The 19,393-nt window shown below is 40.3% G+C and overlaps 2 protein-coding genes across 3 annotated transcripts; both read left to right on the top strand.

The window, feature by feature from the left end:
* Positions 1–3,426: 3,426 nt before the first annotated feature.
* On the top strand, positions 3,427–8,917 carry LOC103721315 (39S ribosomal protein L36, mitochondrial-like). Of its 2 annotated transcripts, XM_039123652.1 has the most exons (4): positions 3,427–3,635; positions 5,549–5,642; positions 7,246–7,399; positions 8,593–8,917. In XM_039123652.1, exons 2-4 carry the CDS (start codon positions 5,561–5,563, stop codon positions 8,681–8,683), a joined length of 327 nt encoding a protein of 108 aa, XP_038979580.1. In that variant the 5' UTR covers positions 3,427–3,635; positions 5,549–5,560; the 3' UTR covers positions 8,684–8,917. The 2 variants fall into 2 exon arrangements, 1 of the variants encoding a protein (XP_038979580.1); XR_001880229.3 differs by lacking the exon at positions 5,549–5,642 and having other exon boundaries at positions 3,433–3,635.
* A 1,976-nt stretch (positions 8,918–10,893) lies between these two features.
* LOC103721314 (WAT1-related protein At5g45370-like) lies at positions 10,894–16,535 on the top strand. Its single transcript, XM_008811477.4, has 7 exons — positions 10,894–11,425; positions 12,854–12,916; positions 13,001–13,117; positions 13,207–13,492; positions 14,575–14,730; positions 15,119–15,270; positions 15,672–16,535. The coding sequence occupies exons 1-7, from the start codon at positions 11,238–11,240 to the stop codon at positions 15,856–15,858; spliced, it is 1,149 nt and encodes a 382-aa protein (XP_008809699.2). The 5' UTR covers positions 10,894–11,237; the 3' UTR covers positions 15,859–16,535.
* Positions 16,536–19,393: the final 2,858 nt, after the last annotated feature.

Here is a 19,393-nt window from a genome sequence, read left to right as displayed (position 1 = left end):
ACTCATGAAGAGGCGATAAATTGGAACCTAGTCGATCTAAGAACTCAAACTTTTTGCATTTTGGACCCTAACTAGTATAACAACTCTACCACTTTTCTTTTACCGTCCAATATTGGGATTATCTTTCATACTGGATTTCCCTCGAAAAAATAAAAAAAATTATTTCATCCGGGATTCCCAACAAATCCAAGCCCAAGAAAACCAGTTCAAAGTCCTACTCCTACGTGCACATCATCATGGTACGTAGCTACATGTTTCACAAGCCAAGAAAACCAGTTCAAAGTCCTACTCCTGCGTGGACCTTGCTACAATGCGAATGCCACGTTTCTGTCTCTCTCGTACCAACGAACTACTCCTTAGTGCTGGCTTATGTTGGTGGCATCTAATGCAATATCTTGTTCCCACAGCTATATTCCCATTCCTTCCTACCTTCAAACTAGCCTATGGTTTCATCCGTCCTAGAATCATAAATAACCTACGAGTTGGTGCGTACGCGCAAAAACACACGTACGCGTGTGCGGATGAAATCTTGCAATGCTCATCAAAGGATGAAATATTCCCTCCAAACCATATGACCTATTGGAAGATGCCATCTGGAAATATAATCCACGGAAGATACACTCTTACCATTAAAAAAGAAGGGGGGAAAGAAGGACAGAGATGGATCAATGGGAAAGTAAAGAAATGCCTCTTGTTCGGTTAGAGTTTTCAAAGAAGAGAGATGGAAAAGTGTGCAAGTCGCACAACGGCTGGGGTCAAATCCAAGCAAGTCGCACACGGCTAGGGTCAAATCCAAGCAATCGGCATCTGCACTGGATCGGACCTTCTTGGATCTTTGTGGCCCACTACCCATTGGCTGTTGGGTTTGAGCCCTAGATTTAAGTGGATGGGCTGCTCCTTGGCACCGATCGATCGGTTGGGTCCTGCGTAGCAACCACGTTCTGGCTTGATGACTTCCCATCAAACGTAGCGTCAAGCTTGGGTTTCGGCTTTTGCAGCACCCATGGTGATTATCCAAGATTATCTCCACCTCCCCTCAAATGATTTGGGGTTGTCTCGTAGCAAGGACTTCTTCCCGTTCAAAGTTTATGCAGCAGGAGCTGCACTTCTCTCTTAGCAAGCACGAGACTTTTGTCTCGACCGAGATCTTGATTTGTATCGATACCGGGCATCTACCATTATAAATATAAAATATCTCATATTGAAATTTTTCAGCCGATATAAACTTAGAAATCCAAGTTATTTTCTGACGTATAAACCTATTGATGATTGATGTTTTCAATCACTTTTTAATCCATCTAGATATATTTCAAAAAATAAATTTCAAAATTAGTTCCTTAAGATAGCTGATAATATTGATTTTATGATATCAGTTGAGACTTTAATAATGGTCGAGATTGGAGTTGTTTTCCTTACAAAAATTTCTTCTTTCAATATCAATCAAGAAAAACTGAAATCTCAATTTATCTCCATCTTAGCCAATCCACTTGAATGAGCAAGATCTTAGCTTTTAAAAACCTTGCTTGAACCTTAGAAGCTCCATGCGAATATTCTAGGATGCACGACATGTTGCTATCTTCCTTCAACAATCGATCGACCACCTCTACCCCATGTGTAAATTTACGAGTGGTTATTATGCCACCTCTAATGCCCTGTTTGATAGATGGAATAAAGATGGAATAAGGCCCTTATTCTATTGACAAACATCATTTTGAGCTTGGTATAATAGGGTTTACCTGACAAAGGATAAGTAGGAGAAAGTGGGTATAAATCTATTCCACCAGAAAAGACTTAAGCTACAAAATAGAGGAAAACTATCCCCTCTAGTAACATTTTTGCCTTTATGCATTCTCTAAACATACAAAAAAAATTAATCCAAGGACTATTTTAGTCTTGTGATAAAATCAAAATTTGTAGATCCTCCTTTTGTTGTCATAGCCATTTGACTTAGAATGAGCACCGTAAACTATCTGCTTCGAAAGGATAGTTGGATTGAACTTTATTTTTGCTTAGATTACTATATTATAAGGAAAAGGATAGAAAAGAGGAACAACTAGTATGCTATGTTAAAGAAGCACTAAGAGGGTACTAACGGTAAGAAAGGGCACTATGGGATTGGGGAGCAGGTCGCACTCCCGCCTAAGGTAGAAGAAGAAAAGGTGGAGCTTACATGCTCATGCTCTTTGTTGTGGTTCAAATCTGGCTGCTATTGGCTGGTTACGAAGGCATGATGCGGTAGTGTGGTGGAGTACGGCCGCGTAGGTAGGCATGAGCCCATACGCTGGTGCGGTCGCTGACGAGGCCGAACTCGTTAAGTAGTCGCGTCATGCGTTTGACGAGGTCGGCCTAGCGGATATTGGGAGTAGCTCGGTTTCACGGGCTTCGGAGTGTGCTCGGAGGTGCGCCCCGAGCTCGAAGATCAAAGCGTATCGCTAAGGGTTTGGCGTTCCGAACTTGGTCAGGATGGGTCGGTGTTTGTTTGGAGTCACTCCGAACTTGGTCGACGAGTGTTCGGAGTTGGTGAAGCTTTCGGCGAAGTTCCGAGGACGAGTTAATCCTAAACCGAGGTGAAGATTCATCCGATTATTGTTGGTGTTTACTGGGCCGAAACTGGATGGCCTTTTAGCTATGGGCTGGATGACTCATTTTTCCCTCTATCACTCTTCATGCCTTCTTTTCTCCCTTTTCCACTCTATGGAACTAGTTATGCCAATGCATTTCTTCAGATTGTTGATGGAACTTGACTTGACTTTTTTGATAGCAAAAGGGAGGAGTCCGATCAGTCAATAGGAAGGAAAACGAGACGTCGTCCAAAAGCAGGGGTGGGTTGTTGTCAAATTTTTTTTGTTCACTTCTTTGGGCCTTCAAGCCAAGTGAAAATGGAGAGCATTTTTCACTGATTTGATCGATGGATCGGCCTGATTCTTGCTAAAAATGTTATTTCTAGCTCTTAAGTCACTATTGATGTCAACTTCAGATGAGCAAAAGAGTAAGAGAACTTTGATTGACAGAAGGACTAACAAATATACCAATTATAATGATTGCAAACTAAATTCCGTCGAGTATAAAGAGCTGAAAGATTCATGTGACTTAGATTTCATAATAGAATAAATGACCTAAAGGAAAAAAAATTGTCGCTAACTTACAGCAATGCATCTAAAGAATATGAGAACAACAACAAAAATCTAATATATGCATGCACTCATCTCTTGCACTTATCCCTCCAATCAAATAAAGAATTTTTTTTCCATGAAACAAGTCATGTCCCTCCAAATATGGATAATTTTGTTTGTTGTCAAGAGAGTGGACCAATGCTGAAATCTACCGACAAGCCCATCTTGTTAGGCCGGGCTGAGCATGACGGGCCGTAGGCCAAGGTCTGGGCATCAACAACGCAATGGCATGGCCTGGGCGCGGCTCGCAGCCCACAATCAATGACTCCGGTCTCTCCCTTCCTAGCCCTTATCACGTCTCCGCTCTCGAGTCAGAACGCCGTCCCTCCCCCCTTTCCTCTAGCCGGCCGCCACTGTCATCGGCCTCTATTTCTCTGATCGCCGCCGTCGTATCCATCGCCGGCCACTGCTTCCACGACCACAAGCACCTCCGTGGCTCCGCCTCCTCACCCTAATCCTCAGGTCTCCTCCCAAACCCAACAACCCCCTCTCCCACAGTCTTTCTTGTTCATCCTTAGTAAACTTTTCATTTTATCTCTTAATTTATGTTTCTGAGATCAAATTTATATCTTGTTTTGGTTTTATGAACGGATTTTGATATTAGGGTTCTATAAATCTTGCCTTGTAGCTGCTGTTTGACTGCTTCCGTGTTAACTTGTTATGCACCTATTTTGGTTGAAAATGTTAGATCAAAATTTTTTACATCATTCTTGTGAAAATACCGATGAAATCTGTAACCTTCTTTTGATTATGACATATTTTTGCCCATTTATCTCATGATTTTTTTAGTTTAATATGGTTGTTAATGTTAATGGGATTTATTCTTATCGTGTGCCTAAATACATGCAAATTTCAACAATAAAATACATCAAGTCAAGAGCCAAATCATGGACCCAGCCTTTAAACCTCCCAAAGGGGCTAACTAAGATGGCTAATTTGGATAGAGTGAACCAACAGATTGGCCATGATTAGATTATGAACCATGGCCTTAGTATCTTTCATATTGAGAATTGTTACCAGTGGAGAATTAAAGCAAGTGCATGCATTGCATTTGGTAAGAGGCTTCATTAACATCTATTCTAATCACTAATTGTCTTTAATTAATATTTAGTAGTTCCATGATATCATTACCTTAACCTAGTTGTCCATTGAAATGAATATATATATTTTTTTGGGTACATCGGCGGCTCACACCTGACGAGTGTGAAGATGGCCAATAAAATCAGAAAACAAAATGCTGCGCAAAGGTATAGGCACAGCCCCGTGGTCTATCCAGAAAAAGCCTTCCGAATGATGAGCCGCGAAGGAAGCAACCCAATCTACAGCACCGTTCGTCTCCCGATATATGTGCGTGGCTTGGTAGGAGTTAACCTCCTCCAAATCCCTGCGGATATCGTGGAGCAGCAGCCGGTCCTCAATTGAGCACCCCTCTTTCCGGATCCACTCGATCACCGTGGTCGAGTCCTCCTCGAGAAGGATGCAACCCGCACCTAGCACCCGCCTCGCATAAGAGACACCCTCCTAGGCCACCCGAAACTCCGTGGTCACCACTGATGAATCAAAAATCCTCCGTCCACTTGCTGCCACAAGTCTGGCGTCATGATCGCTAATAATAAATCCTACACCTCCGCAACTTCCGTCCGTTGCTACGCTGCCATCGAAGTTCACCTTAAGAAAGCTAGGGGGTTGGGGCACCCAGGATACCAATATCGTCCTGGACGCTGCAAGAGCAGAATGGGGGCCCCAGATGTCGCTGACCAACCTAATAGGTGAAGCCTCAATAGTGTCGGTGATCTCCGCCGCATGCCGTAGAGCTCGGTCCGCCACCACCCTCGGATGGAGGCTCTCGCCGTTGAAAACCCGTGTATTCCTCTCCAGCCAACAGTGATAGGCCAAGTAGGCATCACGAGTCCCCCTCTCCTCTCGTACAGACCCCCGAACCGAGGCCTCCAAATATCGTAGGAACTCCTCAGTGGACGCCCACATCTGCCTCTGGTTAGGCTGAGATGAAGCACATCTCCATATCTGATTGGCTCTCGGGCACCCAAAAAGAACATGGTAGATGGGCTCCTTCGTCGCCTGACAAGCTCCACATCCAGCAGGAACCCTTACTTCCCGCCTCACCAAAACCCCAATTGGATGATTTCTACTCTTTCTCACAATACTTCTATGTTCTTTTCTTATTTTCAGTAGGCCCCATAATCCTACTCTTATATCCTTTTGAGACCATGATTAAGGTCTTTAGATCCATCAGTTTGGTGCTACTTGTTTCTAAGACTAAATGGAATATAGCTCTTAGTTGCCTTATCGCTAATTCAGAGGGTTGTGATACCTTTAACCTTTTTCTTCTCTTTCTTGCTTTCATGAATGATAAGATTTCAAGAGTAATGGTGCCTCCCGTAGTCTCCTGTGACCCAGACTCAGGTCTGGTTACTTCCCTTGACCTTTGGTGGCTTCGCAAAATCTCTGGTAAGATTAACATTTGCTCCAAGTATTATTTCCTATGTAAGCATCTGTTTTCATTTTGCTCCGGTTTCACTCTCATCGCACTAAGGGCATGATTTGATAATAAAAACATCGCATATTGGGATTTTATGTACTTAAAGGGTTATTCTTCTAATGATAATCACATTACATAAACAAGGTCATTCTGTTGTCTTGTTAAATGACAATTTATGCTATCTACCCTAACCCCCATCTCTTTTCCTTCACTAGAACTTACAGCTGAATCCCTTAACCCCCATCTCGGCCTTTCCGTATCTTTGATGTCTTATTGACCAAAAGGTTCACCATAAAATTAAATTATCTGCTTGGGGGTATATTTTTTCTGCAATTTTCCTTGTCGAGGGGCAGTGTTTATGCTCGTTTACTTTTTATCTTCTACTTCATATCCGTTGTCTGTTATGCAAATCATATGGAGAAAATACTATAGTGAATTGAACAAATCAATTGTTTGCAATTTGGATGATTTTCTTAAGTAGACAAAGACTTAATGCTGACCACTGAGAAAGCATTTAGGAATAAGATGATGGTAAAAAAATTGTTTCACTTTTATGGATGCTTCAATCTCATGACTATTTTAATTCAGGTACTTGTGACCAATGTAATTTAGTTATGAAAATCAAAGGGGCATGAAATCAGAAAAGAAAGTGTAACTGAAATCATTTTCGATATCTTAAAATCATGTTTAAGCTGAAAAATCATACTCTGATGCACAGGATAGGGAAATTGGTTGTAGGACAAGCATATATTGTCTGTTTTAACCCCAGTGTACTTTTAAAAGCATAGTTGTCCGTCTATTTAATTAGTAAATAAAATATTGAATTTGATATATCTTAAAGACATGAGCCAAGGTCAGCTGTGCAAAAGCCCTTTTAAACAGCATCGAAAAGCAAACATACAAGTCTCCTATAAGGGATCCATTTATTTAATATCGGTAGATTCCCACTAGAGGTGTTAGGAGTCTTGAGATGTGGAACTTCAATAAGGGCTTTTATTTCATTATTGACTTAAAGTGAACTTGTACATAATTACATTTTCTTTTTCAACAACAGACAAGTATCAAACTCCCTTATAACCTGTTCCTCGTGCTACCATGATTTCCGTAAATATTTCCATTTTTAACTGCTAAAGATTTTTTATGAAAAAATCACTAAATTTCTCTTTTCTTGATATTATTTAGTAAATTGATAATATGGTTGATAGGAAAACATTCATTCACCATTCATCAGTGATAGAGGAGAAATATTTTTTTCTTTTCTGATTATTTATGTTCCATCTTTGTTTGCCAAATCTTTTCTAATTCATCTCTCTTTGTTCAATTTGTTTATGATATTAATGTGTAGCATGGGCTAAGACAAACAAAACCCTTCGTAGAGGAGGGAGATAAATACAACTCTTGAATTCTTAGTTATTGGATGAAGGCGAATTTGGATGATTAGCGTCACTAAGATGTTGACTCAAGAAAAGATGAATGAACTAAAAGAAGAAGGCCTAGGAGTTTGCAAAATCTTGCATCAATATCTATTATCTTTTATAGCTGATATTTTGCTTACCTTTTGATCTTAAACAGCCATGAAGGTGAGGTCATCAGTGAAGAAACTCTGTGAATTTTGTAGAACAGTTAAGCGTCGTGGGAGAGTCTATGTATTATGCACTGCCAATCCCAAGCATAAGCAGCGTCAAGGCATATCAACATTTGCTTATGAGGGTCCACTGCCTCCTGTGTATGCATATTAGTTCCTATTCTCTTTATTTATCTTTTACCATATAACTTTATACTTGCATGCTTTATTTTTCCCAGAAAAAGGAAAGAAATGACACTTTCTTGGTGTTCAGGACCATTTTCGTATGAGCTGCACCATAAAACCTTATAAAATTGAGTACAAATGTGCATAAGATATTGCTCACTGAGTTGACTTTTTGAAGCTTCTATCAGATTATTTAATTATATGGACACTTCGAACTCTCATTAAAATATCATTCCGATGTTCATTGACCAGGTTAGTTTAATAACTAAATCGAGGTTTTTCTTGAAAAGTTGTTTCACTTCTGAGCACCAGTTTGTTCTACCTGTCATCAGCTTTTGATAATAAACTGGTAGGGCTTTGCCAAACCTACCAGCAACTTCGAGTGGATGGGAAAATTGAGGGTAAGAAAGAGGAGTTGGTACTGACAAGTATGGATATCACATCATGAAAACAATGGAGTTAACCTTGAGTGTTTCCGTGTACTGATCAAGTGGCATCATGGCTTTCTGGGGAATGATCATATGTTCTATTTGCTTGACTACATCCAAATGGGACATCATACTGATGCTAAACCTGTCTTCACTGACATGCTACTAGGGCAAGGATATACATTTTTCACATATTGCTTAGCAAGGCATAAGGTAGCAAAGCTTAGTGAGGGCTAGAGTATGGTCCCTATTAGAACGTGACAGAGCTCTTATTAAGTCACCTCTATGAGGTTGCCCATGCATAGACCTTTATGTATGAGAGATTTCGTGAGGGATTCTTGTAGTAGTGACAATTCTTCTAGCCCAAAAGGGCCTGGTTGTACATTTACTAACACAATCGATTGCATTATGGAAACCTTCACTAGTTATTCAAGAGGCAGGTAGGGGTTGGCTTTTTATCTACAGATTGCTTTTGATATAATGTTTTCAGCTATTACCTTTTAATGGTTTGATTCTGTATCTAAAGGACATCTCTAGAAGGACTGCCATATAAGTGTTATCTACGGATTTATGGTTTGGTATGGTGGTCCTTCATTTGTTACTGTGCCATGGAACTTCCTCTGATATCATCGTCACATTGTAAATAAATGCAATCTCTTGTTTGCTACAATGTTTTGCTCATCTTTCACCATCTTGTGCAGCGATTCCTCCACCTTTTTTCTTATTTTGTGTCGATTGCAGGTCATCGGAGGTTACCCCTAAGCAGGAGAAATCAGCTAGCAACAGTTGGCCCATAGGGCTCGCCTCCCTTCTGAAGAAACAAGACAATTAAGTTGAATATGCTGACCGAGTGCAAGGATTAGATCACTTTTGGATCACTAGGAACACCTGCAGTATCATCACCACCTTGGATGCTCTTTGCGACATCTTGGTTCGCTAACTCTGTTATTATTTTTAATCTGAATTTGTAACTATTGGGTGCAATCCTTCCTGTAAGGAATAATATGGTATTTGCAATTCACAGAGCTTAATTACCATCCCAAGCACTACGTGCTGCTTTCGGATATCCTTGCAAATATGTTTGATGTCAAAGTTCATGTCTTGCTTTATTCACAGGTACTTTGTGCAAAGCCAGCATATTTGAACTTTGGGCAAGCGCGGGAGGTTAGTAGCTGGTGACCATTTATGCCGTGTACTAGTTGGGATCTCCTGCTCAGACTTAATCACTAAGGGCTCGTTTGGTTCGCGGAAAAAGAAGGGGGGAAAGTGTGGTCAACGGGAAAGTAATGAGATGCCTCTTGTTTGGTTGGAGTTTTCAAAGGAGAGAGAAGGAAAAGTTGTATTCCCATGGGAATGTGATTCCCGCATTTCATGGAAAAGTCTTTCCCATGAGAAACATGGGAAAGTTACTTTCCCATGAGGCGGGATCACTCCATTTTTACTTTTTTCCAAAAAGTCTCTTCAGCATTAAAGAAGCATTAAAGAGGCATTAAAAACCTAATTTTTATTAAGGGCATAATAGGAATTATATATAACTTTCCTAGGAAAGTGGATAGCCAACCAAATATAAGCACCTTGGAAATTTGTCACTTTTCCATGATCAACCAAACATGCCAAAAGTACTTTCCTAGGCATCCTCTTCCTAGGAATTTGTTTTCCAGGAATCATATTCCTAGGAAGGAAAATGCTTCCCGCGAACCAAACGAGCCCTAACTGTCTGGAAAATGCAAAACACAATTGGTTCAGCAGAATAATCATATATCAATGTATGCTCAAATTTCTCTTATAACTTGCTTTTTTTTTTTTTCTTTGACGGGTTCTTCATACAATGCGTATATGAATACACTCAAGAAAATCAAAAAATACAAGCTCATGGAGTGCTAGTGGCAGGTTCCCTTCTCCTGATCACAGGGCATATCCTGAGTGGTGGACCGCGTTGGTAGCCTCTCAGTCAGCTACCTCGTTGGCCTTTCTGAATACATGCTTGGCTTTGAAGGCTACACCATCTCTCATCATTATCCCAATATTTCGGATCAGGAGGTGGTCTGTGCTGTCATCACTCGGACCCCTCTGAATCCATCCAATGACCGTAGCCAAATCGCCCTTCAAGATGATCGAGTCGGCCCGCATGACTTGCTGCGAATGGCGAAGATCTGCCCAGGCAGCTCACAACTTCGCCTCCGGAACTGATGCGTCGAACAACTGGTAACCACTCGCTGCCACTACCCTGGAGTGAGGGTCTCGTATAACAAAGCCTGCCCCGCCTCGCGTACCTCCATCCAGCACCGACTCGTCAAAGATAACTTGCAATTAATTGCCAACACAATAATTAAACAAACTTTTTTTTTTCAACTGGCAATCGCCCGCTGCCACTATCCTAATGTGAGGGTTCCGTATAACAAAGCCTGTCCCCGCCTCGCGTACCTCCATCCAGCACCGACTCATCAAAGATAACTTGCAATTAATTGCCAACACAATAATTAAACAAATTATTTTTTTTGGATTTTTTGCATTAATACCCTCCTAAATATAGGATTTTGCATAAATATCCTTCCAAAATTGATATTTGCATGTATACCCTCGTAAAACACTTGTTTTGCCATTCTATTTTTTTTTTATTTTTATTTTTGCATATGCATCCATGCTATCTAACGACGTTAAAAAATCAATAGTTTCAAATTAAAATGATTAAAATATTCTTAATGAGTAGATATGCAAATATATCACGATCTCGATAGCAGAAAAAGAAAATAAAAACAATAGCATAATTTTAAAAATTTATTTTATTTTTAACTAATATAAATATGACTTTTTTTTAATACCGTTAGAACAACTGTTATATTACGAGAATTTATACAATAACAGAGTTTTATGAGGGTATATATGCAAATATAAATTTTGAAAAAGTATTTCCGTAAAATTTGATGTTTAGAACGGTATCCATGCAAATTTTTTTTTTTTTTTTTTTAATAGTTCAAACCTATGATCCTTCTCCGGTCCCAGTATTTATTTACCGTTGGGCGGCATGTGGGTCGATCGCCAGTTATTTCAGGATCTGGAGAGAAGAATCCGAGATTGTCGGGGAATGATTCACACTGTGAAGGAACTTCTCCTCACTACCAGCTAAGCCCGGGAATGGAGTTGGATGGAAGAGTATACAAATCAAATGGGACCATCCGCCATCCGGTAGCTGCTAGGCGTGCGTCTCACGCGATGGGGACGTGTCTCGCCGCTTGTACGAAGAAGCGAAGACTTTACTGGGCTTTACCATTTTTTAGGCAAATTAAGGACTTTTCTTAGGATGGGGAAGAGTAGGGAGAGGGGGAAATACTGCAGCTATTAGGTGAGAGAACGGAGAAAGCTCAGAGGAGGAGAGGAAGGAGAGGATGGCGGGGGGAGGCAGCAGGACGGCGAGGGCGCACGCGGCGATGGCGGTGGTGCAGGCGGCGAACGGAGGTTACCACGTGCTCACGAAATCGGTGCTGGACGTGGGGATGAACCAAGTCGTCTTCTGTGTCTACCGTGACCTCCTCGCCCTCTGCATCCTCGGCCCCCTCGCCTTCTTCCGTGAGAGGTGAGGACCCCGCCCCCTTCTCTCTCTCTCTCTCTCTTTCTAGTCTAATACATTTAGTGTCTCTTTATACTGTGATAGATCATTACTTGATTCTTTATTCCTTTCTTTCTGAATCAAATTGATTGGTTCTCCTTTGGTTATACCCCAACTGATGAAGGATCTCTTCTGGTTGTGGTGGGCTTATAATGGATTGATGAGTATGAGTTTGTGGGGTCTGGATTGATTGTCTTGATATCTGGTACGCATGGATCAAGTGTTCTGACCGAGTCTGGTTTTACAGATGGTAAGTAAGAGAAGAAATGAAAGATATGCGAATTTTTCTGGTAAAGAGATAGGATATTCAAATTCTAGAGAAGATACAACAATAGTTGTCAACTTTAGCTGATTCTCACAATTGATTGGGGAGGTCGTCGTACCAGTACATAGATTCCAGATTGTTCAAGCCTTCTGAAGCTAAAACATGTGCGCTTTGATATCCTTCAAAACATGATCAGCAATTTCAGTACCGGGTACCATATCAGTACCTTATCAATTTAGTATGGTATGATACACCTCTATACCAAAATTTATTTATTTATTTTCTTAATTTTTATCTCGGTACGTTCGGTACGGACTGATACATATCTCGGTATGCCTCGTATGGGTCGGTACGCTTCGGTACGGGTTGGTACAGCTTTGTATGAGGTAGTACGCTTTGGTAGTGGCGGTATAGGGCTTGTACTGACTTGAATGTGTGTTTCGTGCCAGTTTTCTCTCGTTACAATACAGTACATTTGTGACGGGCAGTACAGCAGACCTTGCTTCAAAATGTAGGATTGACAGAAGTAGTCTATCAATGGCACTAAAATAAAAGATCCAAAATTTGCAACTAAGCTGTAATTGATATCAGTGCAAGGTCTTTCTATCTCCCAAAGAAAGGTTCCAAACACATTGGTCCCAAACCACCAGGTATGGGACAAATTGGACGGCCTTCATTTTGTAGCCAATAGTAGCTAAGCTCAGCTTGACATTACAGATTGACCTTAGCCAATGGAGTAAACTGAGCTTATATAAATTTGCATGTTCTTTTATCCCATTGTATTGTATTCTATTCTATTTCAGATTCTTAATATTCATCATCATCTCACAGAAGTAAATACTGGCAATGCATTGTTATCAATTATGATGGCTCTGTTTTGCAAACATTTGCAAATTGCAAGTCCTTTTTTATCTTGTTTTTCTTGAAGTTATTCTATGGTCATCCGCACTTTGTTTTATGGAAAATTTAGAGTTGTCAGTTTAAATTCTATAGAAATAGAATGAGGTCCACATTTCCTTTTGCCAATATCTCTTGGTTTATCATAAGGTTTTTGTCTATGTTGATTTTTTGCCTTGTTTGTTACTTTGTTGTAATGTAGTTAGAATTAATATGACCATGATTTTCGGCAGGAGGGTTCGCCCACCACTGACTCGTCGGCTTCTCGCATCATTTTGCCTTCTTGGATTAACTGGGTAAGCTCCTAAATTGTACCAGTTCAGCTGGGTCTTTATAATTTAAGTAAAGACCAAACCATTCAGTTATTGTTCCTTTTCTAGGATTTTTGGCAACCAGCTTCTATTTCTTCTGGGGCTCAGTTACACAAATCCAACTTATGCAGCAGCTGTTCAGCCTGCAATACCAGTCTTCACATTTATGTTCGCTGTGTTATTGGGGTGAGCTGCTTTCCTCTTTGCTCTGGACTGCTACACCTTTAATCAAGTCTGTTCCTTTCTGAATTCACTCTGATGTTTACTACATGCAGTGCTGAGATGGTGAACTTGCGTACATATGAAAGCCACATGAAGGTTTTGGGCACGCTTGTCTGTGTTTCAGGGGCCATATTGATGGTTTTATATAGAGGTCCAGCGATAATTGGACCCAGTGTCTCTGATGGAATATCTCAGAATGGGGCAAGAATGAAGCCTCAGCTTGAGTTGGCTGGGTCTCTAGCATCAAGATTGCTTGAGTTTGGTTTTGACAAATGGCACATTGGTGTTTTGTGTTTAATTGGAAATTGTTGTTGCATGGCTGCTTATCTAGCTTTACAGGTACTGGATTACAGAAGCTACTGTTGCCCTATTTATTTGAATTTTAGAAGTCATACTCCTTTTCAGATTAATACTACAAAGCCCAAATCTATTACCATATACTGCTGGTTGGTCATGTGGCATGAGAGACTTGGTACTTTATACCCCAATCTTCCCATGAATTGTACACCTTTGTAAATCCCAACAATCCCCCTCTTGCCATGTGGCTGCCAGTGTTGCAGGGATTCTTCTGTTAACATGTTGGGCCCCATTGCGATGCTCTTCCTTTATACATTGCATGGATACTTGTAAAAACTAGTATACAGGCATGTCCAAGGACACATTTAGGGTGTGATTTCATGTAATATTTTGCTACAATAAACATTACACTCATGATATGTGATAAATTTTCCTATATCAGTTGTTGTTGTGTGGTATTTTTGTTTTAGTTCGCCTGTAATGAGCCTTCTATAGAGGCAACAAGTCCGCTGCCCGGCAAACCAACATAGCTTTCAATTTAGAAAATAATTATGATTATGCACTGTATGCAGAGCAGAAGAAGTAATTAAAGACAAATTTTGGGGTAGAGATGATACAAAGTTCGGGGTATTCGTGGTTACCTCCAACAGTATTAACATCTTAATATAGTATGCCATACCGGCCCGAACTGGACAGTACGGGACATACCGTACTGTATCGGTTCGGTACCAGTATCCGATATGAGTGGTGTACCTACACTCGGTATGTAAAAAATTTTCGTACTGTACCGTACCGATATTATGCTAGTGTGGCACCGGTATAGGGTCCGGTACTAAAACGACGAACCTTGCATCTTAATAAAACTTAGATAACCTTTTTCTGAAGAACGCCAAATTAGTAGATACTAGATAGTGTTAAACTCAATCTTGTCAAATAAGATTTTAGTTGGGAAGACTGTAAGTTGCACAAAAGTGCAGATACTTGAATTTTGACTTCTTGTTTAATATGGTGAGATCATTGCAAAGGGTGAGTGGTATCAATTCATTTAAAGTTTTCTTTCTTTTTCTTTTCTTTATAATTCTGTAGTCCTTTTGCAATCTCATATGATTTTTCAACAATTTCAGGCTCCAGTATTGACAAAGTATCCTGCCAGTTTATCTTTAACAGCATACTCTTATGCTTTTGGTGCATTCTTGATGGTATCGACAGGACTGCTTGCAACTAATGGTTCTACAGACTGGACCTTGACATGGTCTGAGATAATAGCTGTCCTATATGCTGTAAGATTTTACACTTCATGCGTTTCACTTTTAACTTTTAAGAATATATTTTTAAAAGCTCAGCAAGTCATGCATGCCTTTTTTGATCTCCAACAACAAACCTGCTTTCCTGTACCTCATTTATGTTTGGACAATTGGGTTCTGTTAGCATCTTTTGATTGATCCTATTTCCCTCTTAGTAGCATTTCTAAAGAGTGGACTAATTTTTGCACTTTGGAACAATATACTGCACAAAATAAGGTTGACACCCTGTGAATCTCCAACACGCCTTCTGTAGTACCCAGAACTGAATTTAGTTTTAAATATGTGGTAACTAGAATTTGATGAAGCAATTGATTTTATCTTCTTATGCACTATACATAACATCATGTATGACCTACTCTTTCAGGGAATCATTGCATCTGCTCTTAACTATGGGCTAACGACATGGTCCAACAAAATCATAGGACCTACATTAGTGTCTCTGTACAATCCACTCCAACCTGCATTTTCTGCCTTCCTGTCAAAAGTGTTCCTGGGAAACGCCATCTATCTCGGAAGGTCTTACTCCAATCCATATCCCAACATTATGGCTTGGCATTTTCTGTCTTTGTTGTGCTTTGGTACCTTTTTATCAGCTATTATGTCACTGTTTTATTCAGTTTCACATTTTCTAATCTGAGTAATTTGTGGGCTGAAAATTGGAGTCAATTTTTTATAGTTAAGTTTTTTTTTGCAATACCTGGGATTTAAACTCAAGACCTCCTCTAGGGGAAAGCCCTTAGGTGAGAGGTGCCAGTCAAGTTTTGACACTTTTTGTGGTTAAGTTAATTATCAATATCTTACATTGGTTATAATACAAGTCAATTCTTCAAGCATGCATGCTGTTGTTAATTTTGTAGGCTTTAGGTCAATTAGACCTCCGTTTCATGCCATAACTCTTTATTCCCATGTCCTAGCAGCGTTATTGGGGGTGCTTTGATCATTGCTGGATTATACCTGGTCACATGGGCCCGCTACAAAGAGGCACAGGCAGGCAAGAGTATCTTATATGTAAATGATGACTCCGCCCCTCTTCTTCCCGAGGATCCACCACTTACCAAGAAGGGAGACATTTTCTCTGGCCCCTCGGAGCCACATGAATCATGATAAGTTGCATTCCTCTTATCCCATTCTGAGATTTGCCCATCAAAGTACGGAGATAGAGGGCATCCAGATTCCAGATGCCGGAGTCTTTTCCCAAGGAAGAGTTCTCTCTGTAGCAACAGTTCTGCTATTCACAAAAATTGGTTCTTCGCACTGTGTGACTTTATTCATGTTCTGTTATTCACAAGAAAGAAAGTTCAGATTACCAGCCTCACAACGTTATTATCTGAAGTGAAGCTGAATCTGAAGTGTTTCTCTTAGTTAATTTCTGAAGTGATTACGGGCAACGGCATCCATTAAAGCAGAAAAAACTCCATACCTTCCTGACCACAAAATATGCTGCGAGTCTAAGCTGGAGGAGAAAAACCTAGCCAATAGAGGTGTAGAAAAAAAAGAAGCCTTGCGAGCTGAAGGTCCTCTCACGTATGTTTCTTGACACTTTTCTATGGTGGAGGCTATATGGTGATGCAGGTTGAAGTCCTTAAGTCAGCACCACTGGCAAAGAGGTGTATAAGGTTTATCTGCTTCCTTGAGTTGCTATTTGTCTATCTTCTTTTGTAAACAGCTTAAGGATTATATATATTACTCAAATCAGCAAGTCATGATATGTGTTGACATCATGATAGGTGGTTGAAGTTGCTTTGTTTCTAGTAGATCTCTCCAAAAGAAAATCTTTTGATGCTGTCCGTACCTCTATGGACCTATTCCAAGTTGTCCATTTATTTTGGATTTTTTTTTGCCAAAACCGTGTTTCCCGAGAATCCAAAGTCTAGAATTAGATGGGTACGTTGATAGGCATGCCCCCAGATCCACCATGTTCAGAGCCGTGAGTCTGCCATTGAAGGAGAAAAAGAAAAATGGTAAGAGTATTAAACTAAATATGATCGAATTAATTAGACTGGCATGCTCTTAGGAGTATAGACAGAAAAATGGTAACATATGTCAATTGATCTACAAACTCCATAGCAGGTTGGACCTTCATCTGAAGGTAAATTTCTTCTTCCAAGTTCCATGGATTCTGGTCCAAACCAGGCTCGACATTGGCAGTTGTAATGTGGTTTTGGAAAATGTCCAAGAGGGAGAATCTATGTGGTCCTCTGCGATAACTACTCCTCAAACCATTCTATCACTGGCTCACCATGAGAATCCCGTGACATCCTATGATTGACCTTGCGGTTCTTCTCTTCATTTCCATTTTTAAGGAAAAGTTCCAGGAAAAGGTTCTCCAAAGATCCTCGTAGTTATTGTCCATGTGTTCCTTCTACAAAATTTTGAATAAATCTGTGATATTTCTGCCTTTCTCGTGACTTTTTATGTAACTTTATTTCCAACAATGCGGGATTTGATTAGGTTATTCGATATGTCTAAGATATGGTAAGATAGGATCCTATATTTTTGATCTATATCATCGTCACAGTTCGCCCGGGCTAATTTGGTTTTCCCACCATGCAGAAGGTCCAACAGGAATTCTTTCAGAGTTGTTCTAATTTAGAACTATTTTGGGAGCTTGAGAGACTTGCCAATATGATGATTGGGTCTTCGAGATGAAAGCAGGATAGGAATGAAGGTCCTTGAACCAACAACTCATGTACAAGCGTTTTCCATGGCTGGCCTTCGAGGAGAAGCTATATAAATTAACTCTCAAATATGGTAGCAAACAATTTGTGAACCATATATTATGAGCTCTAAAGGAAAAGATCAAGCCCCTCCTATCAATAAATTGACTTTTAGAAGATGCAAGAAAAATGAAACAAAGGATTACGATTTAACTATGATGAAAAATTTAGCCCTGAACATCAATGCAAGGCATAATTAGCATCAATAGAAGGCACAAATCTTGAAGAGGATGATAATGGCTTGAAAGCAATTTAAAAAACCAGATAAGTTGCTTAAAAGGGGTTGGGACATTATATATCTTCTTTTATTATTTTTGTGCAATTTTATGTTTAATACTTATGGGATTTGATTAGGTTATTCCATATCTTGGATATATGGAAAGATGGGACTCCCCATATCCTTAAGATATGTTTTGATGGAATTGTGTAGAATATCAAAATGATGTTTTAATGGAGGTTGACCACCCTCGAAGTGGTTTGCAGGAGAAATTGCTTGGAAGACCACTTTTAGGATGGGTGGACTATTTTAGGAGCAAACCACCTCATCAGGCTTTGTTTGTGCAATCATTTCACCAATCTCTCATTTCAACGTTAAGGTTCATGTCGATTCTGCTTGTTGATCAACTCAATCCGGTCTATTAGCCTACCTTCTCAGCTTCTTGAGAAGCAATTTCTGTCTGGAATCTCATCTAAGGCTTTCGGTCTTTCTTCTTTCTAAAGAACGCAAACCTCGTGGTAGTCCCGAGATGTAATACTTTTTCAAGTCGGACAAAGTAAGGTCGCTGTTCGCAATAGTGCTGATAAGAAGATCTTGAACCCTCACCGAACTAAAAAAAAAAAGACCCAACGAGGTCGATCGAAAGGACAATCCTAACTATTGCCCATATCACTGATAATACACCACCCTCTCGAAGATTGTTGGGTCTTTCAGAATGGGATGTAAAGAGAGTACGAGGCAAAAAGATTAGCCCTAGGTGAGGATGAGGATGATAGTGTTATTTTGATGATTAACAAGGAATTATCTAGAGCATGCTATAAGTTAAATTGATACTTCATTTATAAGTTCATTACTCTCAGTACATTTGCTTAATTGAAAATATATATATATGGTCTTGTTCATTTGGATGAATCTAACCTTGAGAATGCAGCAAAGTGTGAATTGAGTCGACCCATAGGTTGATTGGGTCGACCCCGGCACATCAAGGAATCATTTGGCACACTCCTGCAAAAACAGCACAAATGAACAGTGAGTTGGATCGACCCAAGGTAAGCATGAGTCGACCCAACCTCCAAAGAACCTCAAAACGCAAAGGAAGAATGCTCTCTGGATTTACTGAGAGGGTCGACCCACACAGTGGTTGAGTCGACCCAAGCTTGAGTCGACCCAAACTCTGAGAGGGTCGACCCAAAGGGCAAGACAGAAAGACAGACAGAAAACGGTTCTCTGGAATTACTGAGAGGGTCGACCCAAGAAGAAGTTGAGTCGACCCAAGTGAACTTTGAGTCGACCCAAAAAATGGTTGGGTCAACCCATGGGAAGGAAGGCTGAAATTGAGGTTTCTGTGGTTACTGAGAGGGTCGACCCAAGAAATGGTTGAGTCGACCCAAGGCAAAGTTGGGTCGACCCAAGGACAGGTTGAGCCGACCCAAACACGGGCTGAACAGTAACGGCTAGTTCTGCAGATGTACTTTTTGTCCTTCCCAAGGCATGTAACGGCTAGTTTTTCAAATCTGACGAATGGGGCTTGTCCAAGGAAGGTTGAAAACTATTTAAAGGGGCACTATTCATCAGAATAAACAACTTTTGAGTGGGAAATCAAAGAATACACAAGAAAACCAAAGAGCCCTAATCTCCTTCATCAAGAGCTTCATTCAAGAATCAAAGAAAGGGATTGAGCACATTCAAAGAGGCATCAAGAGCT

This window comes from Phoenix dactylifera, chromosome 2, assembly GCF_009389715.1.
Source record: "Phoenix dactylifera cultivar Barhee BC4 chromosome 2, palm_55x_up_171113_PBpolish2nd_filt_p, whole genome shotgun sequence".
Classification (NCBI taxonomy): domain Eukaryota; kingdom Viridiplantae; phylum Streptophyta; class Magnoliopsida; order Arecales; family Arecaceae; genus Phoenix; species Phoenix dactylifera.
The sequence above is the reverse complement of the archived record's forward strand: the minus strand, read 5'-3'. Positions and strand labels throughout refer to the sequence as shown.